This window comes from Diorhabda sublineata, chromosome 4 (assembly GCF_026230105.1).
Source record: "Diorhabda sublineata isolate icDioSubl1.1 chromosome 4, icDioSubl1.1, whole genome shotgun sequence".
NCBI classification, from domain to species: Eukaryota; Metazoa; Arthropoda; class Insecta; order Coleoptera; family Chrysomelidae; genus Diorhabda; species Diorhabda sublineata.
The window spans coordinates 6,361,704-6,385,481 of record NC_079477.1 but is presented as its reverse complement, the minus strand read 5'-3'; the positions used below and the strand labels follow the sequence as shown (position 1 = coordinate 6,385,481).

Below are 23,778 nucleotides of genomic sequence, written 5' to 3'. Positions count from 1 at the left end.
ATAAGCAAGCTTATAGTGATGGGAAAAGTAGAGGGAAAAAGGAGTGAATGCCGATCGCCTATGAGTTGGTCTGATCAAATAAAACACCTCACACTTAAACCCTTCATGTATCTCTTCACACTAAGCTGAAGGCGGAAAAATATGGAAAGAGACAACAAAAAGAAAACAGAGACATTATAAATAGGGTACTACCATCATGACTGAGGAAGCTTTAAAAAACTATGCTCCCAAGAAACAGTGAGTTTTCTTCATATATTTTATTAAATAAACACCTGGAAGAGCAAGTAACAGTCCACATCCTCATATTTGAAAACGATTGAAAATAATTAGTTGCAAGATCGTGAATACATGGCTGATGGAGCGCTTGTTTTGAACAACTTTCCCAATGATGTCCTTAATTTGACATCATCTTTGAGTTTATAATTCCAGCAGTTTTAGAAAATTCATCAGAAGTGCACCACTCTTCACATAAAATGTGTATTGTTCACTTTATTGTGAGATTTTTTAGAATCACAAGTCTATTTATTAATGCTTAATAAGCATTAAACTCTGTCGAGAATGTGCCGGAAGTTCTTCTGAGAGTGATGTTATAAATTGGGCTTATATTAACATCAATTCTAGTACTAGTTACTTGGTTGGGATAATTTTTAACCCTTTATTGAAATTGTACGTCAAATGAATAAGAACCATAATCGTTTTTTTCATTTTTGCAAAAATTAAAGTCGAAGAAAATAATGAGTAATAATCTAGTACCAAACTATAGAAAGTAACAAATTTTCGCAAAATTTCCGTTGCAAATCTTATTGAAAAAACCTCACCTATATTCATAATATCATTTCATATATACCGAACAATAGCTTGAAATCAAAGAATCTCAAATATCGAGTAAAAGTGAACGGAAAAACAGATTTTTTTTTCAAAAATGTAAAATAGAGGTAGTATATTTTGGATTTGAAGACTAGAAGCTATAGGAAAATAAAGTAAGAATTAGAATTTATTTGATTCTGAATAATATAGAGTATTAAAATTTCCCATGGTAGACTATTATATGAGCACCACAAAATTCATCTCAACTTACATAAATTGTTTGGACAAGAGTCATATTAATTCCCGTTGTGTCATGTGGAATTAATACTGGATCTGCATCTGCTTCTATATCTTTTGGTCTTCTTAAGTAAAGGTATTTTATGCAGTGTGTTGCTCCTACCCATGAAGCCGTTACGCATACTGTTACCCAAATCCCAAAATAAATCTGTAAAAAGTTCATAAATAATAAAGTGAAACCTTAAATTACTTCTCGAAAGGTCAATATCTGTTCTAATAATAATTTTTATTTTATATGGCTGCTATGGGCAAAAACATATTGATATGATTATCAAACTAAAAGGTCTTGAATTCTTCATGCATCTATCATCGGCAACAATTTGAGTGAGAAGAGATTGAGGGAGTATATCTGGAGAGCACACAGCTTCTAGGTGAACTTCCCATTCCAGCTGATCAAATGTGATAAACTATGACGATCAGAATCATTTTCTTTCACTCCTCTATTCTTTCCAACTGTAAACTATGGTTATATTGTTCAGAAATAATTTATAATGAGGTGTTCCATCAAACACAAAAAATCACCTTTTTCACATGCAAGACAGGCTTTGATATAGGTCAGACTTTTCTTCACTGCATTTGTGAATCTTTGTGTTGTTTTCCGTTAACTAATCTGGAAACAATTTATTGGACCTTAACACTGTCCACAATTGATTACAAATAATTTTTTCGCAAGCTCTTGTTACGTTATTTCAAGGATCATTAAGCAATTTGAACAAAGACTGAAGAATGACATTTATTTTTATTAGACCTAGTATAAAGATTTATACAATTAAACAGTTATTTTGATTATAAGTAAATAGAAGTAGAAAATCTACACTTTTCTACCCTTATTGGTCGTTTTCATGTAAATTTATGCATGTAGCGTGATCAGATTTAAGCGATTATAAGAAGTTTTGCATGCTTTTCAAGTGGAAAACACAAATTCGGATCAACGATTGGGAAAAAGGCTACGGTTAAATCTATTTTCGTATGGTTAAGAGGTAGCCAGAAAAAATTTCATGTTAACGAAGACAACGTAGGATTCAGTTGATAAAAGTCCCTATATTTTGATGAAAAATCGAAAAATAGAAAAAATTATTCGTCTAGCATATTATTTTAATGTATGAATATGTAAATGTATAAACAACCGATTCCATCTCCTTAAATCGATTCAAAAATACAGAGGTCGGCATAAATCTCTCTCTCTCTCTCTCGATAAATCGGCATAAGTCCGGCTACGCTGTCGAAAAATATTTAAAGAAAACAAGTTCGTGCTTCACATAGTTGTGTTTGTATCCTGATAACAAGTGCTTGTCGAGAAGACGCGTTTTCAGAATGTATACAAGTTCATTCTTCAGGAAAGAGTTTTTTCAATTTCAGTAACAATTTCCGAACTCGCCGCTACCAAATAGTTCAACAGTGTGGAAGACGTAGCAGAATTCTTAAAAACGGGCTATGTTGCCGATGCGCCGTGTTCTGGATGATCGGTATCTGTAAAAACTAATGAAAATATGGAAACAATGGCGCTGGTGTTTATTCAGCAGTCGAACTAATCTACATTGCGGGAGAACTTCAAATATCCGATCGGTCTTTACGACGAATACTGAAACGCAACCTTCAGGTTGAACAGTACTGTCAATTGGCATTACCCCCTGTACTGAAACGACCAAAATCCTCATGTCTTCATTGCAGAATAATTAAACCTGCCTGGGGTGTGTACGTAAGCAGGTATACATGCGGGTCCGTCATTTTTTGATGGTCACGTGACGGGACAAAATTATCTGAAAATGCTCGAATATTTACGTTGGCAAATAAACAACAGTCTAACACTCGCGAACATCCGTCCCTACACTTCATGCAGGACGGAGCTTCCCCGCACTACGCGTTATGTATGCAGGTGTATCTTAAGTCGCAAGAACAAAAATCAAAATTCTTTATCATTATATTGTTCTATTTAGTTTTTTATAATTATTTTGGTACAAATCGCATGTCTAATCCTACGTCAAATTTTTATTGTCAAATGATGTCACGAGAACCTTCACACGTTCGTTTTTGTCTCCACGAGCGAGGCTTATTTTTTCACTTTTTCAAAAAATATTTTAACCAGAGAACAACTTGACGAGCAATATTACTTTTTCCACTTGATTCATAATTCTGATGCCTCATTTTTTAAAAGCAAAACAAACACACTATTTCTCTGGTACTGTCAAAACTTATTTGTTAAATCTATGAAGTTGAAACTAGCTTTGAGAAAGCGGAAGTGATAAAGAAACTGGTCTAGCACAGATTGGTAGACACGTAGCTCCTAGTTCCTAGTTAAAAAGTGGGCGGCAAAGGGCCGTTAAGTACATAGGCCTTCTGATCTGCCTGTCGTACTCCATCTGAAATCGCTAAAGGTTGATGTCAACGGAAAAACCGATAAGGCGTTTTGGGTTGAACCTTTTGACGAATCAGGTTATGATTTCTAGCCAGCTGAAGAGACAGGCTTAGTTACGCTGCTGGTTGAGGACCGTATGATGGCCCTTGTCACCGCGTCAATTAGATCCAAAAGCTGTTCTTCAATGAAGTCAGTATGGGGTTGTCTCCCTCCACTCAAGACCAGCTGCATATCCAATAGTCCATTCGATTTGTCGTGCCCTACTGCGGATGCAGTTTTAAGGATTTTGGAACCAACTCGTTGTTCGGTGGGCATAGAAACAGGAGTTTTTGGCATCTTAACAGGCTGTTCTTGCACCTACGGGTTGGAAATCCTGGGTTGAGGGAAGTTAAAGGTCGAGGCAACCTTATGATTCGGGGTCGTTAAGCCATCTCGGTAGTCTTGTCTTTCCTTCTCTTTTTTTTCCGCATCAATGTTCGTTTTGCGTTTGAGCCGGGACGAGTGAAAAGCACCAGTCAGAGCAAAAACCGATATTTTGGGGGTAGTGGGTTTCGTGGATCCTATTTACTCAAATCCAAAGGGCTCAAATACCATTAATCCTTTGGCAATTTTGCGTTCGCCTTGGATTAAACCCTAAAAAAATGAGCCATCCTTTGCACCGGTCAACGTATGCGCTACTGAGGATGGTGGACGCTGGGAACCCTTATCAACGTTAAGGTCTAATGGCTCCATTGGAGACCAAGTAAAGGGAATACAGAAGCCGATACGGTTCTTTTAGATGATCGGATCAAAAATTAAATGTAGGAGGAACAAGATACAAAAGAAGGATAGTTACAGTTTATATTAAGACTTTATCTCTGCTATTTATTACAAACATTCACAATGCTATTATTATTATTATTCTTATAATTTTATAGTTTAATATATATGAATTTTCTCTATCCTGCTGCGTCTATATTAAAAGTACACCACTGTTTCTAATTATAAGAACACATGCGGTTAGGTTTTACCTTAACTGATGGTCTATTCAGTACACTCATGCCAATTAATGCACGCAGCTTTGAAACAAACTTAACACAATTCGAGGCGGTTTGAAACAAATTTAAATACAGTCTAACATTACTTTTTCTTTCATGCAAACTCTACAGTACCTACATTGAGCATGTGATTAATAATAGAATTGATTATGTCACAGTTTACAATAGAGTCTTTAACGGTTAATTAAAAAACTTGTATATTTATATATATATATATATATATATATATATATATATATATATATATATATATATATATATATATATATATATATTTATATTTTGTACATTCGTGAAAGGAATTAAAGAAAAAAATAATAATTTCTTTACGTTTTACGATAACGTTTGATCAACTGCACTTGAATCTTGATTTGAGTAATTTGAATTTTTCCATATATAATATCACGATTCCAAATAATATAGCAAAAGGGTATAAAAAATAATACAGATATTTAATATTTGTAATGCTAATCTCGTTGTAGGTGTTGATTTATTAACTCCTCAAATTATTCATTTCAAGAGTGACGAACACAACATCAAAATCATGATCAATACATGGAACCTTCCCCGGGAGATTGAAATTCATTCTATCGATCAGTTTGATTAGCTTCCTCTCTATTGTTCCCCAAAGTTTACAATATATATATCTCTTTCATTTGAAGTACAAAATCTTGAATGATCCGCCTTTTCTTGAGCTGAGTTCAATTAGTACCCCAGCTAGAAGTTTCTGGATTCTGCTTCTTCTTTTTGGTTTTACATAATCCATGTCAACTAGGAAACTAAAACTTTCAGTGCCAATGTTGAAAGTAATATACGAGGACTGACATTTATACACTTGCCCTGGGAACACTGACTATTTCTCACTATCACTAATATTTCCGATATAAACTTTTCATTGTTCAGCATAACCTCAACCACAACATTTTGTCAATGGATTACGATTAGTTTTGGTTAAAATAGGATGGAAAATATAGTTCCTAGTTCGATTATTTTTCATAACATTTTATCACAACAAGAGTGCATCAATAAATTTAATTTATTAAATATATTACAATGAATCTTCTTCCTACAGCACTGAAACACATTATAGTGAATAAAATCTTTGCCAATGTCCACTCCAGAAAATGAAAAATCTATCGTTGTGTCCTAAAAGCATCAACGCTGTGTTTAAACTCATTGAATATGATGTGGTCATAATATTATTGATTGCGAGATTGAATCATTTGTATGATTAGAATCAGCTTGATAGACCATGAACATCTTTGATCCAAGTTTGATCCCGCATAGATTGATCTACGCTCAAAAGAAGTCTCCTGTCGATGGTACATTGGTTGGTACATAAAAGTCTGTATAGACTATAACTGTAGAGACTATAACATCTGCACAGGTAATACAAAAGTTGTTTGCGAAAGATGGTCATAGTGATAAACAGTTGCCCGTTTCTCAATCATTACTATGAATGTGGCAAAAATGGCGTTAGACCAACGTAGAACGGTTAACTCGGAATGGAACAGAGTCCTTTGTTTGCCATTGTAGAAATTCGGAAAGAAAGAACGAATAATTATTCATCATACAACGAAAGTTTTCACATCGCTGTTTCAACAAATAAACTTTTAACCAGCTCGAAGGATGAGTTGATTGGACATCCACTATACAGCACTGTTTTGGCAATAAATTACTAGAGAAATCGGATAACTAACCGAGGAAATTTAATCCCTCAACCATTGGAAATCGTATGTAACATCTATAAATCCGGTATAGATGTATCTTCATATAAGTATAAGCAAAGTATTAATCCTTAGTATGACCAATAACTGTTAGGATACTTAGAACCTAGATCATTCTTAAACTAATGTGATTCGAAAAAAGCAGTATACAGGACGATTGAGTAGAAAGATAGATGATAGAATTATAAAATTATCATGTAAAGAAGCTCTTTTTTACGCTTGAGAGACTATAATGGAAAAATATGGCAACACTTATATATAGGAATAACAAATGGGAGTACTGCAATGCTAGAGAGGAAATAAAAGTAGCAATGAGCTCAGATTTTTCAGAGATATATAATAGAACTTCTCTTTTGAATTCGATTCTCCTAAGTATGTAGATAAAATGGAGAACGTCGTTTGATCATGTAAAGTTGAGCCGTTTTCATTCTATGTGTATGTTTATATTCATTGCTTGAAGGATTTGATTCTAATATATAAATTATAAAGTAGACTATTTTTAGCTTAGATTTTATAGATTATTATACAGGGTGTTTCAAAACTTTCGCATGCGAGTTATATCCCCGCATTAACCGGAAAAAATCGATTAAAAATCACCAAACATTCACATGTCTATAACGCATAGATTAATCGCAAATTAACAATAAGGTTTAGCCAATCAAAGCTTATGGAACGTTTAAGTTCCTCCCTATCGAGCGGTCGAGAGAGCCATAAAAGTATTCAACGATCGATATTGACGGAAAACCTTCGAGTACGTTGTAGAAACAAAAGTAAATTCAAAAAAACGGCAGCAGCTAAATACTTTTATGGCTCTCTCGACCGCTCGATAGGGAGGAACTTGAACGTTCCACAAGCTTTGATTGGCCAAACCTTATTGATAATTTGAGATTAATCTATGCGTTATAGACATGTGATTGTTTCGATTTTTTTCGCTTAATGTAGTGATTTAACTCGCATGCGAACGTTTTGAAACACCCTGTATATGAGTATATAATTACGGTTATTTTATTAAGAAGGTTTGTATTGTAAAAATATTGAGAGGTGGAACCCCAAGTTAGTACAAGCGCTGACGAAAATAGCACATTGAAATACAACAGGAGTGTCATTTTTCACTACTAAGGGAATTGTACATGAAAAAAGTTGTTACGAGGCTCAGATATCACATATATACGTACTAAGATAAAAATCTCTTTAAGTTGATGATATATTTGTTGAAATCAAAGAGAACGACGTTATTTTTATTATCTAATCGTGATACCTTGCATAAACTGAACTTTATCTTCGCTACTTATCTCCAAGAGAATTTAAATGGGTAAAGTTGGAGAGTATAGGTTCAAAAAACTGTTATAAGTAGTCAGCTAGAGAACTGTTGATCTGAGATCTATCGATAGATTTTCAAGCATCAACAGGTGAAGAACAGGGGTTTACAGTAACTCAAATAGTTACAGTGTATTATTGTGATTGATAACATTCTCATCATTGTCCTAGGAGCGAATGCATTTCCCCTTAAGGTCACTTGAGATGATGCAATGCAATGCAAGACGCAATATTTCTTGATTTAAAGCATGCGCAGATAAAATACGGCTGAGTTTTTCATGCAAGATCTCACACTTGCAGCATTAACGATTCGTAGCCATTTTTATTGCAAGCAAGTTGCAATTCTAGGGAGAAGTCTAGTTACTTTTCAAGGCAGCAGCATATATAATTATTGCTATTAATTAACTGACCACTTTTTTCTTATTCATTCCACTTAGCTTCGTTATTTTCATTTTAAAACCGGTCATAATATATTAGACAAAAATTGACGTTAGGAATTTATTTATTTCACTTTTGGAATTCCTGTTAGCCATAGCGCAGTGGCAAGGGACTTGTATAGTGTGAAACGACGTGCAATTTCTTACACGTTGTCTTGCACCATGTCAAGCTACCTTTACGACAATCCGAAAACTGGAAGGCGTGAAAAGATGAAACTTAATAATTTTGAACATGGATAGGATATTCCAAATAAAAATGTTGTACGTTGTTTACAAAATTGTAATTAGTTTGTTTATATTATTCCACTATATTTATATAGATACTTTATATAATATTGAGTTCAGTTGTATCAATGATTTGTGTAAAAGAAAGTTCCAAAGCGGTCATTATTATATTTCGCGACCACATACCTATTCAAGAGTAGAAATAAAAAATTAATAACACGCATACGTAGCAAATCACGCAATATTTTTTCAACTTTTCTTACTACATGGAAATGTGTATGGAAATACAAGTGTTTATTCCGAAATTTGAAATAATATCGAAAGAAATAGAAGCAGAATTGTTCGAAACAGGGAGAAGTTGCAGACAGTAAATAGAATAACTAGGAACATGAAAAATCAGTCATAATGGAAAAACTAAGACAACCCAACGGTCTTGAATTCAAGAAGAAGCAAAGAGTTTCTTTACAATCTTTATAATAGTCGGAGGTGGAGGTCGGTATGCAGATACACGAGATTGGAGATTTGTAGCATAGATCCAATTATTGGTTGAGTGGGATGAGTCGCACTACAAAGTATTTTTAAAAGGTTTGACTCTGTGGTGGTAATACTACATATATGGGTTTATAGTAGATAGGGTGAGATTCAAGTACAAATTTCCGTGAAATAATGTTTTTGAGATTGATAGAGGAGATTTGTGGATATATTTGGGTCGGCAAAAATGAATCCGATTGCTATTATGTTGAGAAAAGATATGGTCGGCGATGACTTCAATTGTGATCATACTTAAAGTCAATAGTCGGCTATCTTTGGTAACAAATATCGAATCAAAAACTCAACTAACAAAATAACACCGGTAAGCTGTGTCATGCCGCTATAAATAGATGTCTGACCATAAGATAATCGCCAACGCACTGTAGGTGCAAGGCAGTAGGAGAAGAAGAAGAAGTAGTTTAAAATATATTAGTAGTAGTAGTAGTATAAGTAGTCTTAACAAGAGCTCACATGTTTATATTAAAACCTTTTGAAGATATTCTTCATCTTCTTCTCACGCCGTCTTCTCATTGATGGTTGACAACCACTTTTTTAAACGCGTCTCTGTCCCTCGCAACAAGAAACAATTCACCGACGCTGAGATTTGTCCATTCTCTTATGTTACTGAGCCAGGATTTTTCCCCTTCCCGCCGATGCCTTTTCCTCAACTCTGCCCTGCATTATGTTCTGTAGCAGTAGGTATTTATCGTTGCGTAAGATGTGTCCTATGTAAGATGTTAAGAAAAACATCTTACGTAGGACACATCTTAATAATTGTCAACAGCTTTCTTTTGAGACCAATGCGTCTTAGTACTTCGTCATTGGTGATTCTGTCAGTCCAGAATCGATGCGTCTATAGAGCCACATCTCAAATGCCTCAAGTTTTTAGATCATTTAAGCTTTCAAGGTCCAGGTTTCCACTCCGTACAGCAGTACTGATCACACATAACATTCCATGAATTCTATTCTGACGTGGAGATTTAGATTTCTGTTTGTAAACATTGAGAAGTACTTTGCCTATCGAGCCATTTCAATTCTTATCTTGTTTTCTTCGTCTGGATCTATTTGAGCGTTAATGACTGAACCAAGATACTTGTATTTTTGCACCCAATTTATTTGTTTTACATTCAATGTGAGAATAGAATATGAATATTTTGGTTTGTTTGGTAGATTAATGTTCCTCCGATGTTAACCCCCTCATGTCTCTCCTCCAGTACTTTCTGAAATACAATCTGACAATATAGATTAAATAGTTTTGGAGGAAGAATGCAGCCTTGGCGAACTTCCTTTTGAATTTCGATCTCATCTGTCTCCATGTCCTCAACATGCACTACTGCCGTTTGATTGTAATAGATATTTTTGATTAATCGTATATCGCATGGATCTAAGGTAATAGTTGTTAAATTCTAATTGTTTATCGTGCTGGACTTTATCAAAGGCCTTCTGGAAATCAATGAAACAGACATATACATTTTTGTTGTATTCTCTGCAATTCTATAGTAGTATTGTGATAGCGAATAATGCTTTTCTAGTTGAAGATGTTGGAATAGTCGTTTTGTATGTTTGTATGAGATAAATGAATTATTATAGCAGGATTTACGTGTTTAGAAAAGCAGTTATTAGTTTAAATCTGTTTTTTAATGAGATTATGTTTACAGTAAGCAAAACTTGAATCTTGAACTACACATACACATTTAGGTTTGGTTCAAATTGAGAAAAAGTAACATAGAAACTCACAAAATATGTCTTTGGCTAGTACCCTGAGAATATACTTGCTATCACATCACTGAGAAGTCGGCTACAAAACTATTTGAGACATGCTAAGACACACACAGTTGGGTTTTCTGATGACTGGTATTTTAACGATACACGATTATCTAAGATGCCATCTCCATGTATCATAGATGATCCGGAATAGCGCTGGTGCTCAGAGGAGAAAGAAACTGCAAACCATATCATCAGTGAGTGCCCAGCATTCACACATCCCAGATTCAAACAAAGGCGGTAGCTTGGCAGTTTGCTTAATGACGTTTAAATATTAATTTGCTTTTCCAGGATATCAACCTTTGTTAATTCAGAGCTCTCAAAGGGCTTTCTTCCTAAAAAAACCTGTTAATTCTAGTCGGACAACAAGAAAAAAAACTGGAAAATGGACAAAGGGTTTCTCTTCCATCCTAGCAACGCGGTATGCCACAACTCGCTCCGTAACTGCTAAGAATCTTTCTCTTCGTCAACATAAGCCTTTCACTTAACACTATGCAAGTTCTATCTTTTACATGTGCTAAAAAGGAAACGCTTCTATACATTTTTTTCAGTTAGAAGGTCATAGCTAAGCAAATAAAAAACTATCCGGAAGAAGCTTTATAGAAATGCTTCCAGTTATGGATTTAACGCTTGGATAATTGCAGTGGAGGTCAAGGATATCGCTTTGATGGAAATTAATGGAAATATTACGTTTTTAGTTTTTATTTAATGAAAAAATTTGCCCTATTTTTCTAATCATTGCTCACATGGGTATATAAGATACACTTTTCTAATTGGTCTAAGCTCCATAAAAATAATTTTGCATAAAATCTTTAAATATTGGAAATATCCACGTCATTTGTGAGATAATTCGTGAAATATTGAATGACCCGCTGAATCAATGGTTTGATAATAACCCTGAATAGATGAAGTTCGTTTCTATTCAATTTATCGTCGTTATTTATAGATTATCGAAGGATAGAAAATTGAAAAATTGGTAATTATTTCAGTGCATATGAAATTATTTTCAATGTATTGATTTCAACGGTTTTTGCCCAATGCTTTGAAGTTGATGGATATGAAAGTGTTGTAATCATATCAAATTGAAATATTTTATTAGTATCATGGATAAAAATCCTTTGGCTACAAATTAGCAATATTAATAGAAAACTGATAAAAAGAGTCAATCATTTACACTATTTAAACACATTTGTATTTATTACAATGAAATTGTTGCAAAATAGTATTTAAGTATCTAGTGTTTCACATAGTTACATAAATTCTTTATCTGATTTTTTCAAATAATTTTCACACTAGAAAAAGTAATTAAGTCTTATGAATCGATTAAAGGATAGAAAGATATAAGTAAATGTATCTTACAAAGTTAACTTCTAACTAGGAGGTTCTTAAGAAAGGCGTTTATCAAAATTTTCAACACCCATCCAGTTATTATAACATAAAAACTCACCTTCCTCGCCGATTTTGAACACAAAGACGTCGAACAAGATTTCAACTTTCCTGCTAAACCACATTGTTGAGTAGGTGCTATCAGATCACCAGCTCCTTGAGATTCCTGTTGGCTGCTAACGGAATCTGTATGCGCAAACGGTCCGTTAGCTACGCCTTCTTCTGTAACCACAACGCTCGGTGCTCTGCTTCGACCACGAGGATTGAATATGGTCGGGATATCCCCGTCACGGGTCATGGCAACGCTAAAACATTGCTGTTGTTGAGTTGATAGTCTAGTCGAGAGCGATGAGACAAGAATCTGGAAGGAAATATTCATTATAAAATATATAACATATTCTGAGGTTCTGAATACTTATATGTTTTCAAGCTACCTCATTTACGAAATTCAAGGAGGGACATAAATCTCCTTAACCTAGATGCTACGTTCATCATTTGTTCCGGTTTTAAAAAACACTAGCCTTTTCCTATAGGCAGCTTCATGATTACAGTATTCAACTGTTTTAGTGGTTTCCCATCTTAATTATTATACATAAACACCGCTCTTAATAATTATTCATCAAATATAATTTCTTTCAAATGTTGTCCTTTAATAAGTTAACATAGCTCCAATTTTCAATGACGTATGTCAGTAATTCAAGTGGTATTTGACTAATGACTCCAGTAATATTAGCCTTCAATGCCTCAGTCGTAGCCGACTTATCCATGTGGACTTTAAACTTTACACATCCACAAAAGAATAACTCAAGAGGTGTGATGTCACATTGTCTACCTGACACTGGTCCAAAGCCTGAAATGATCTGTTCACCAAATTGCTTTCGCTGTAAAACCATGCTTTCGCAGGCTGTATAACAAGTGGCGTCTTCACCGGTCCATAAAACATAAAACAACAGTTGTGTGGTTTTAATGGCAGCTATTGAACCTCTTTTGGTTGTTCATCACTTCAAATCAGAGCATTTCGTTTATTAATCAATAAAAAGGGCCTCATCTGTGACCACAATTTTTGTCGAAAATATTGGATCTTCTATTGGTTTGTAATCAAGAGCTCAACGACTAAAATGATCGATTCGCTTCATTTTATGAACTTGTTAAATTTTGTATGCTTTCAAAGGAAGATCTTCACGTGAAATATGCTAAAGTTATTGATTACGATTGGCCAAGCTGTTGGAAACGGAGACGAATCACAATTTCACGGTTTTCGCGTACTCCCTCCTCTACCACCTTTATATTTCCTTCAGTATGTGCTGGATGTGGTCTATTGGATCAAGTATTATAAAATAATGTAAAGTGCGTCCCAATTTTACTAATGGTAGAACGAATTGTACGTTTGTTCTACCTATTATATGACTATGACCATGACCTACGTGCCTACGTGCCCGTCGCAATACACCCATGTTCGTAATAAAACTAAAATGTCGACATGAAGTATCTACCATTAAATTCCCACCACAGAAAGTACCTCTAAATGAATCACCCTCTATAATCTTTCCCATGTTTCCTGAAAGTTTCTTAAGCTCGAATTTACTCAGTGTTTTTGGTCTAGCTCCTAGATTAAAAGTGGAATGACTTTGATTATCTCTTTTATTTCGATCATTTGCGAGGATCTAATTATTCTCTTTTGTTCCGATTCCTTCTACCAAGTACTCCAAAATGACCGGGTTCTTCTGATTAGTTGGTCCGAATACATTGAGCAATATTTTGTAGTAGTTAGATCTCACGCATTACTTTACGATAGTGCTGAGATTTTTGATTTTGAATTATGATATTTTTTGAAAAACGGTAAAAAAATGAAGGCAAACAAAACAGAAGGAAATCAAGTAAACTTTGCTAGATGAATAATTGACTAAAAAGGAGGAAAAAAATAGTTAAAATTAGATAAATGAGAAAGCGAACGAGGAAAGAAGCTATACCTTAAAAAATTGATCAATTCAGTTATAGTTTCTTAATGAAAGGGAAAAAATTGTATCAAACTTTGTCTAATTATGTAAATGTTAAAAGAAATTGCATGAAACTTTGAAATGTTACTTACAGCGATGAAAATTGATGAAAGCACAAATCAATACAATCTACTGAAAAACCACAAGATACTTAAATCTTTCTTAGAACTAACGAATTTCCAGCGCACTACTGTTGGAATTAGGAAACGTTATTTTTAGTCTCATAGGAATTCGAAAGTCAAGAACAGTTTCTTTTGTAGACATTCCTAAGAATCTTTTAGCTCAGTGGAAACTAGGTCAATAATTTCCGATTAATATAGAAACAAATAAGTATTAAAAAAATGTATATAAAAAAGTACATCCACTGATTACGTAACGCTTTATTTGTAAATAAAATATAGAAAAAATATTTTAACTAAATCATATGCTCAGTTTGCGAACCATTGAAAACGATATTTTTCCTTGTAGTAAGGAGTAGTACGAAAGTAACTTCCGTTTGGTTGTATGTTTATTGTACAAAAATATACAACTTTTAACAAATTTTCTACACATAGTGTGGTACAAGTATTTGTATGCCTTCTTCACAGAAGCTTGTCGCCTGTTTTTTTAACTATGTGGTAAACTTTCTTCCAGCTCGTCATCATCGTTGAAAAGTTGACCACCAAGAGAAGATTTTAGAGGTAAGAGGAGATGAAAATCGCTAGGAGAGAGGTCCGTGATGTGTGGAGGATGATGAAACATGTTCGCAGTGTGGGGTCGGGCCTTATCGTGAAAAAAAAGCACTTTATTAAGGCGTTTATACCGTATTTCTTTATGGTTTTGTAGTTAACATGTGTATTGATTGTTTGGCTTTATGCTAATAAATCAATCAAAAAATTGTCTTCTCAGTGCTCATCAGTTTTCGAGATTTTCGTTGTGAATGAAGGGTACCTTCATTTAACTGATTGTCGCTTGGTTTTTGGAGTGTTGTAAAATATAAAAAGGTATCATCCCTCATGAAATAAAATTATCTCTCATTTTAGAGCATCAAAAGCTGAAGTGCACTAACCATCCGTAAATTTTTGTTTTATTCAATAAGAATTTTGGGTAGATACTAAACGTTAGCAAAGAATTCGAAATATCAGTTTTTCACTAACAATTTCATGAATTAGTGATCGTAATATTTGTGGAAATTCCATCGCTCAAGCACTAATTGTAAACTTATGGTTTTGCTTAAGTTTCTTTTCAATTTCGTGTACCATCAGTAACCGACGATGGGCACCTCATCGTGCACTTAATCATTAAACTAACCTAACCTAACCCATCTCTTAATAATTGTATCACTCATAGCATTCTGTCCGTATACCTAGCAGATTTGTCTTGCATTTAGAAAACAAATCACAGATATGATTTAGTAAGCCGCGGCTTGTTCAAACATGTCGAAGGCAGTGATCTGAAAATGGTGTACATTTCTTTTGCTTGTTCGAAAATGTCGATAGATAGAAATGGGAACAGAACTTACATTGTAGATATAACTCGTATATAAGTTAGGAAAAACCAACTATATTTGTTAATAGAACAAGATTACATCAATTTATGATGGAAAAATTGTTATGTGATCTGAAAATTAACAAATTGTGTTCAAGTATAACTGAGAAATGAGCGTCCTTTGTCTTTCTCACATAGTATTGTGATGTTTTTGGTATTTATTTACACTCTTTCTATTCGCGAGGTGAATTAATAAACAAAGTCTCTAACTTTCTTAATGTATTTGCATACTATACAATGCACTTAAATTATAATAATTTACTTATAAATATCACTTGAATGATTTTTGCGATTTCACTAATTCATTCTTATCACTACGACTATTTATTTGAAACTAAACTAACTACGCTGCAAAAACTTATTTATACACCACAAATAGAATTCTACAAGTTCTAGAACAAAAAGAAACAAAAGAAATAAATAAATAGACTTTCCTAGAACTTATTTAGTAAAAATAACCCACCCGCTATAATAAAAAATTCTAAAAAGGACACACCAAAAACGCTTCCGCCATTTATAAAAAATGTTAGAGACGCCGCGCGAATTCGCCGAATTTTAAAATTCCATTATAGCTGGATAGCACCGATCTAAGGACCCATTTCGCGAGCTTGGTCGTAATAGTATTTTTAATCTGAGTAACTTAATTTTACCATCATGCCATAAATTTGGTCAATAGGTTTGTCACTGCTTTCTAGTTTTATCGCTTCTAACCTTTATGTGATTTGGCAGATTCCCTGACTTTCATTGACTATCAGGATAAGTCTGCGGACTCCGCTAAATGCCTCTTATTTCAGTATAACGCTATAGAGGACTGTAGTTGGCTGTAGTAGACTTTACCTTTACTCAATAACGGATTTTTCAGCCATTTATTGAAAAGTACAATAGTTTCTATACGAAAAACTTTCATTTACATCTCACAATTCTTCATTTAATTTTTTTATGAACGAACATCGGTCACAAAACTTGACTATAAATATATTACATTTTATCTACCCTACCATCAACTAGGGACGCGTAAAATAATCTGAAATGTCGACAAAAATCGATTGGTCTCATACAAAATTAAGTCTTCAGAACCTTGAACTGACTTGCTGATGTAATGTTTCCATTCTGCATTAATAATTTCATTCTCCATTTTATCAGTTAAGTTCTCATATTAGTTTTATTGACTATTTCTAATTGATATCATCAACAATGCCAGGGTTTGTTGTGAACGATTTTTTTTACTATAAACGTCCGTTTTTATTAACAGTTTGTAGAATGTTCATAACATTACCATCACGTTAAATGAGATCACTGGACGCTCAAAAAATGTGGCCACTAATCACCTATTCTAGATTTACGAATGTGCCACAAGTTAAATTTATATTTTCAGCGAAAGCTTATTTGTGCTCGAAGTAAACGTCAACATATAGAATAAATATTCATATTAACATAAGAAAATTTAAAAATAATATTTGTAATATTTACTTCTCAAAATTACATTCTTTTGTGGCAATATAATTAAGAAAGATATAACTTTGAAACCTATATAGTCAAAGTTTTATTTAAAGTAAGATCCCATATGACATCAGTTTGGTTAGTATAAATAACATTCGAAATATATGAATAAAATAACCATCTAAATATAACGTGATCTGTCTTCCTGTTCTTCATTTTATGTATTCAGAAAGTTTAAAATCACAAGCTGGAATTGAAGACAAAGCTTCATCTTATCAGAGCCTTATCTCTAACTTTTTGTATGAATCTACAGCGTAGGGATACACTGCTTAAAGTCATCGAAAGAAGATCCAGAAAAGTCCAGAAATATATTGGCATGATCCAACCAGTTAGCTCTGTTTGGTACATCATGATTCAGCAGATACACCAAAAGTTTGAATATCAAAAAAGAGGGAATAAAGTGCATGTCACTACCCTGAAGAGAATAAGAAAATAGCTGGAAACTTTCATCACATCCTTGGAAATATAAAGGAAAGCGAGTAGCAGTGATTGACAACCTAAGAGGGCATCATAGCGTAATACATCGTTGTTTGTGAGGTAGGTTCGGAGAAGGGGTGTAGGTACTCGTATTATGAAATTAGACATCTTTTTAAAGAATGTGGATCAACATTGGTTTATAATGAAAAATGAACGAAACCTCAATCGAAAAGCTGGAGGGTATAAATTACCTGCGACCTCCTAATTATCAAATGCGAAAGGGCAGTAAACGGATTTGAAATGTAATAAGAATAAGTAATCAAATTCTTGTTCTTTTGAAAATACTTATTGAAACGTTATTCGTATATTCAAAAAAACTAGTCACCACATAATTAGCTATTATTATGGTAGTGTACAACGCCCAAAGTCAAGTCTACTCGTAAATGTCAAGAATCTTCTTTATAATGTAATACCTCATTTATTAAAATATGTCTAAAATCAAGAACTTTTATCAGAACAAAATGATGTTAAAAAATATACTTCATTATATATTAAAACTTTTTTTTATTTGGTTGGTTAATAATTATTAAGCTATGAAGTTTTTTATCCATTTTATTGTAATATTCAACAAGTTGATAATTTGGTTATATTCTAATTATCCTGGTAACAGTTTCATTCCACTAGTAATTGTTTAATTCTGTTTGCAATGTCACCACTGTGACAACGACCATAATATATAACTTATTAACGACTTTCATAATTTGAAATGACGACATATCCGCATACGTTGAAATATTAACATTATAAATTAGTAACTGTTTAAATTATTTTTATAATAGTAATATGGTGTCGAGGATCTGTAAGTCACCTTATGTTTTCGTAGTGTTTGCCTAAACACCTTTCAAATCACTTCTTCTAAACCTCCAATTTTTTTCAGTCTCATTTTTTACTGCAATCGATATTTTATTAGGAAAAATAGGTAATTAATAAAAAACTATTAACCAAGAATTTTATTGATTAATGTAAATATTTCTTTCATGAATTTTTGAATTAGGATTTTTTGTCCCAAGCAACCCAATGCTAGATAAGCCAACTACAACTCGCTAATAAACACTGTACTTCTCAATCTTATGGTTACTTCGAAGGCTTGCAACAACATTTTTAAAAGATATCCTGGCTCTGAATATTTTATTTACTCCCAGATTTGAGGTCCAACGAAATTAACCTCTTTCAACCTTGCGTCACCTATTTCAGGAAATCTTTCTTTTATCTACTGAAATCAATCCCATTGAGATCTATTATTTTGAAATATTTAATTAGATCTAATTTAATGTACAATAGTGGAAGGAGAAGACGGCTCTACAAGAAGTATAGTTCTTCCAATATCAATTGCAGATTATAAAAATCCTTGCCGACAATTTTGTTTGATCTACCATAGGCATAGATAGCTGATTTTATAAATTTAACATTTTTATAAATACTTTCAAAAATATGTATATCTTATGCGAGAAAGTATTCATTAAAAGGCATTATAAATTGGACGTTATTTAGACAGATGCACCTGGAACTTGGAAAAAAATCATTATTATACCTCGTTAACTTGCTACAACTGAATATTAAATTATAAAACGTAAATAGACGAGTAAAATGTATCTGTCTGTAAGGACGTTTGGTTTAAACAGAGCACCAGACGTGAACTGAGCCCTTTTTGTACCCCACTAGTTTTTTTCTGGAAAAAAATTCAAAGCCAAAATCATAAAGGAAAATGAATTCTTTGCAAATAAAACTGAAAAAAAACACAATTCCAAAGTATCTTTATTAATGATAATGGTAGTCAGAATCGTCTGAACTAGATTTGATTGAATTATGAAGGGTATCACATATTTATCTTCTTCTTTGGTAACATGTTCAACACAGTTTTTCCAAAGCTCTTGGCTGTCTGCTGATAGAACTTTCTTCACGAGTTTTACAATCTCCTTACTCAGTTCTAGAAATATTTTCGTAATTCTGATTTTACGTTTTCCTATAGGGTTAAATTTGCAATAGTCAGGAGGTAGTTTGAGTATGACCTTGTTCTTTGCACAGCTTGTCAATATAATAAATATTCTCTAACTTTAGAACTTTAATAACAGAAAGCAATTCTTTGTTTGTTAGGCCTTTTTTACGATCGCTGACAGGAATAGAAATATTTTTTTCAGACATAAATGCTAGAATTGGAGTTTTGTTACTACTACTATTTGATATCTTAAAGCAAGGCGCGCACTAAAGTGATCAGCAAGTAACGTGGCAGTGGCGTGGTGACCAAGTGGCAGGTGGAATCGGTAAAGCCTTTGTAAACAAATGAAGACGCGTGCTTCAAAACGGAGTAGCGGTGACGTGGTATTTTTCAGGTAGCGTGATGCCAGTCTGGTGCCACTTATCTCGAACATGTTTAATTTTCGACTGGCAAGCAGCTGGTGACGACGTGGGTTTTGCATTGCAACTACGTATTTTACTTACGTATTAAGAATTTAACATAAAATTTGTACCCCTTGTAGAGGAATATCCCTGTCTGTATGACAATACGCGGGAGGGTTATCATATGAGCCATGTGCAAGAGCGGACCTGGGCCAAAATGAACCAAAAAGTCTTATTTCTTCCTCTCCTGATTTTTAGCATTTAGGTTAGCAAGCTGTGCAAATAAAAGAGCGTCTTCATCCTCTGAGTACATTTTGGACAGAACTGATAAATCGGTGACACCATACGTTGTTTGTCACTGCAGTGCGCATTAAATCACTTTCATACCACTTCGCCGCTATTCCATCGCCACGCCAAATGTTCACCATCGCTATGCCACGTACCATTCCAATACCTCACCACAACCACACCATTTCAATGCGCGCCTTGGTTAAGGAGTTGCCGCGATTGGTAGGATGCGTTTTCCATAACGATTACTGACTGTACTGGAATGTTAGGTAAAAGCTTTTCAAATAACTCCGCTGTCATATCTTCATGATAATCAGCTGCACAGTTTTTAATTTTTTTAGCAGATATTAATAAAGTCTTTGCTTCCAGCGTATACTATTATAATGCGTCCATGTGGACAAACGGTTTGTTAGAAGTTTACCCAATTTTATACGGGGAGTGCCGTGCGTATTTATGAAATATTGATTGGTCTTCGCATAACTGTCTTCTGCAATTGATATTGGAAGAACTATTAAAACTTCACATTTTTCTGTCCTGGCTTAAGCTATCCCTTTCTATGCTGAATTTGGTATAAATCAATTGAAATCTGAATGATAGGCAATAACTTTGAAATCAATACAGATTTGAAAAATTATTTACTATATTTGATTATATGTTCACATATTTTTTTTTCATTTTAGTAGCCGAGCCAAATGTGCAGGCATTGCCGTTATGTAGTAAAACTACTTCTAAGCTAGTTTTGGAAGCGTCACAAAATAAACGCCAATGAGAAATTGATCGTTCTTCAAATTCTCCATCACCTAATTTATAACATCACAATACGTAGTCTTCATTTTGAGAAAAGTATGACCAGAAATTTGGAAACTCATTTTAGCTTGATGATTTATTCTTTTAATCGAGATCCTGAGAGATCTAATTGCTTTTTTGACAAATTTACTGAACCAATTCGTTCAGGTTGCCTTTAATTGTTAAGTGTGGGTTTTTGCTCGAAGTGGAGGGCTGTGAATCTATGAAGTACTGGTTTCTCAATTGACTGTAAATCAGGGTAAATCACTATGTTTTTTTAGAATGAATATCCTTATCCCTATTTTAATTGATTGTTTGATTATTGTGGCTAAATATTAGAATATTAGAACAATAAATACATCCATTTTCACTATTTTAACTTTGAGAAGAATTTTAGTACTACGAGGATGGTCCCAGAAGTACCTGACCTGATCTAGACATGGCGGTAGTTGCTTGAAAATTACCGTCAAATTTGAAGATGCCGTGTTGTTTAGTAATTTGTTTGGCAGCTATCAATAGTAAACGTTTTCAGTGAATTTGTAAAAATTGAAAAAAAATTTGTCATCAACAGTTATCAACAGTAAAATAATAGGTAGTTTTAACGAGGCCGTACGACCTACAAAGACCAGCATCGCAGTGGTCGACCACATGATGTGACGACTCCAGAAATGTTGAAGAAAATCCACGAAGCGGTACAGGATGATCGTCGACTGCAATTGCGCGAGCTAGCAGACATATTAGGCATTTAAAAAAGTGCAATACTCGAATATTCACTGAAAATATGGATGAGAAAGCTGTGTGCAATAAGGTTGCCGCGTTTACTCACAATGGAATAAAAAGAAGATGTTTCCATCGAGTGTTTGGAAATGTTTCAAAGAAATAAAGCCGAATTTTTCCACCGTTTCATAATCATGGATGGAAGGTGGCTTCATCACTTCACATTAGAAGCAAAACAGCAATAAAAACAATGGCGTCATTGGCTGGGATACGTGTAAGATAATTTTCATTGACTATCTTGATGAAAAAAAAAACTATCAACGCGAGTATCATGCAAACTTATTGCAACGTTTGAGCGAACAAATCAAGCAAAAACGGCCGCATTTGGCTAATAAGAAAGTGTTGTTTCATCAAGACAATGCACCAGCTCACACATCCGTTATTGCAATGGCCAAAATTAATGAATTACAGTTTGAATTGCTACCTTATGCACCCTATTCGCCAGATTCATCCCCTCGCATTATTTTCTGTTCCCAGACTAGAAAAATGGCTCGGTGGTCAAAGATTATCCAAAAATGAAGAGGTGATGTCGGAGGATAATGGGTTTGAGGAGCTTGACGATTCTCATTATGAATTGTATCGAACTTATTGAATGGTTTATGGAGAGGTTTATGGAGCTAAGTTGAAAAATAAATATATTTTTTAGCCAAAATTTTCATGTTTTCATTGTTGAGCCAGGTACTTTTCGTATCATCCTCGTATAAGTACTATAATTCTAATCAAAATTGTGTCACGAGATTCCGTATCCATTCACAAACAAACAAACAACCGAGCAAAGTGAAGAAAAGAATGTAATGATGATATATTTTACAAGACACGTTTGTTAAGTTTAAGAAAAGCGAACGTGTTTTCTAGAAAAGTTGAGAGTTGAAATGAAACGTTTGTTTTCTATGAAAAATATAAGTTCAAAAAGGGAGAAAGTGACAGTTTATAGGATAGAATTAGGAAAGTAGAAAGCGGGAGGATTGTCGAAAATTACATTGAGATCGATGGGATCGAAATCTGAGAGACTAATAACGAGTGTCGATTACATAGATGGTTGCCTACCCAATAGGTTCGATTTTTAAATAGGTTTCTAATCTAAACAACAGTCTTACAAATGGATTTTGGAGCGAAAAGTTTAAATCACGTCGTTTAATTACTGTTTTTTTTATTGAAGCTTCCTTTTAATACCACCATTATTAAAAAAATAAAATAACTTCGGTTTTTATCTTTCTTTTAGTGAGTCTGTTTATTATTATTATGTTTTTTCGTTTGTTTATTAGAACCTATAAAAACGTTGAGATTCAAGTGTACATTTAGTTGTTATGATACTATTATTATTCAAGTTTATTATCAACAAGTATACTTCAGTATACAGCCAATTCGTTTTATTTTGGAAGAATTTAACACCTCATATATATTTTTATTAGAAATTGTAATCTAAATATTTATCGAAATAACATATTTGCACAAACTTAAATTTTGTATTTTACTTCCGAATTCATAGTAGGTTTTAAGCTAATAGGCTAATAAAAAAAAATCGTTAGATCAATCATGTTTGTAATTTATACAATAGATACTTACGATATGTGTTGTAAAGATTCAAATTACGAAATGATATGGGAAATTTGTATAACCCATTGAATATCGTAATATGAATTTACGATACGAATATAGTACATTATTTTACCTACTACCAATAACGTTAATTATTTACTCAAAATATTAGATATTAGAATCATGTAACAAGCAAGCGTTCCGCTCATTGTTGATTTATTTTGCAAACTATCAATTTTGACGCGTTAATTTCAGTTTGGTATAATTGTATCGACATGAGTTCTGACTATGAAAATGTAGATTCTGATATAGAACTTGCTGCAAATAACGCAATACAAACCCTAGTACCCGCTAAATCCCGCAATAGATACGAAAAAGAATAAAAGCGATTCGAAGAGTGGTGCAGTTCATTCCACTAGTGCGGTAAAGTAACTTACCGCACTAGTGCGGTAAAGTATCTCATTACGAAACTCATATTAGTATCGAAAAGTTTGATATTACATATTGGTAGTAGGTAAACAATTTTTATATACGGTGAAATCTTAAAGTAATAGATAGGTGAATACCAATCAAGTTTAATGATAAAATACTATCTAATATTCCCAATAACTGCTAAAAATGCATCAATTTTGCTGTTGAATTATTTCCGAGTTTTCTAAATTCAAT

General features: G+C 33.6%; 1 protein-coding gene across 2 annotated transcripts in view; it reads right to left on the bottom strand.

Annotated features, from left to right (window-relative positions):
• The window catches only part of LOC130442349 (solute carrier family 35 member F3), an 80,328-nt gene that overhangs the window by 54,495 nt on the left and 2,055 nt on the right, over positions 1–23,778 (bottom strand). For both annotated transcript variants that reach the window (XM_056776385.1, XM_056776386.1), the window contains exons 2-3: positions 11,946–12,245; positions 1,079–1,252 (exon numbers count right to left, since the gene is read on the bottom strand). In XM_056776385.1, coding sequence (XP_056632363.1) covers positions 1,079–1,252; positions 11,946–12,182 — 411 coding nt within the window. In that variant the 5' untranslated portion in view covers positions 12,183–12,245. The remainder of the gene's footprint in view (positions 1–1,078; positions 1,253–11,945; positions 12,246–23,778) is intronic.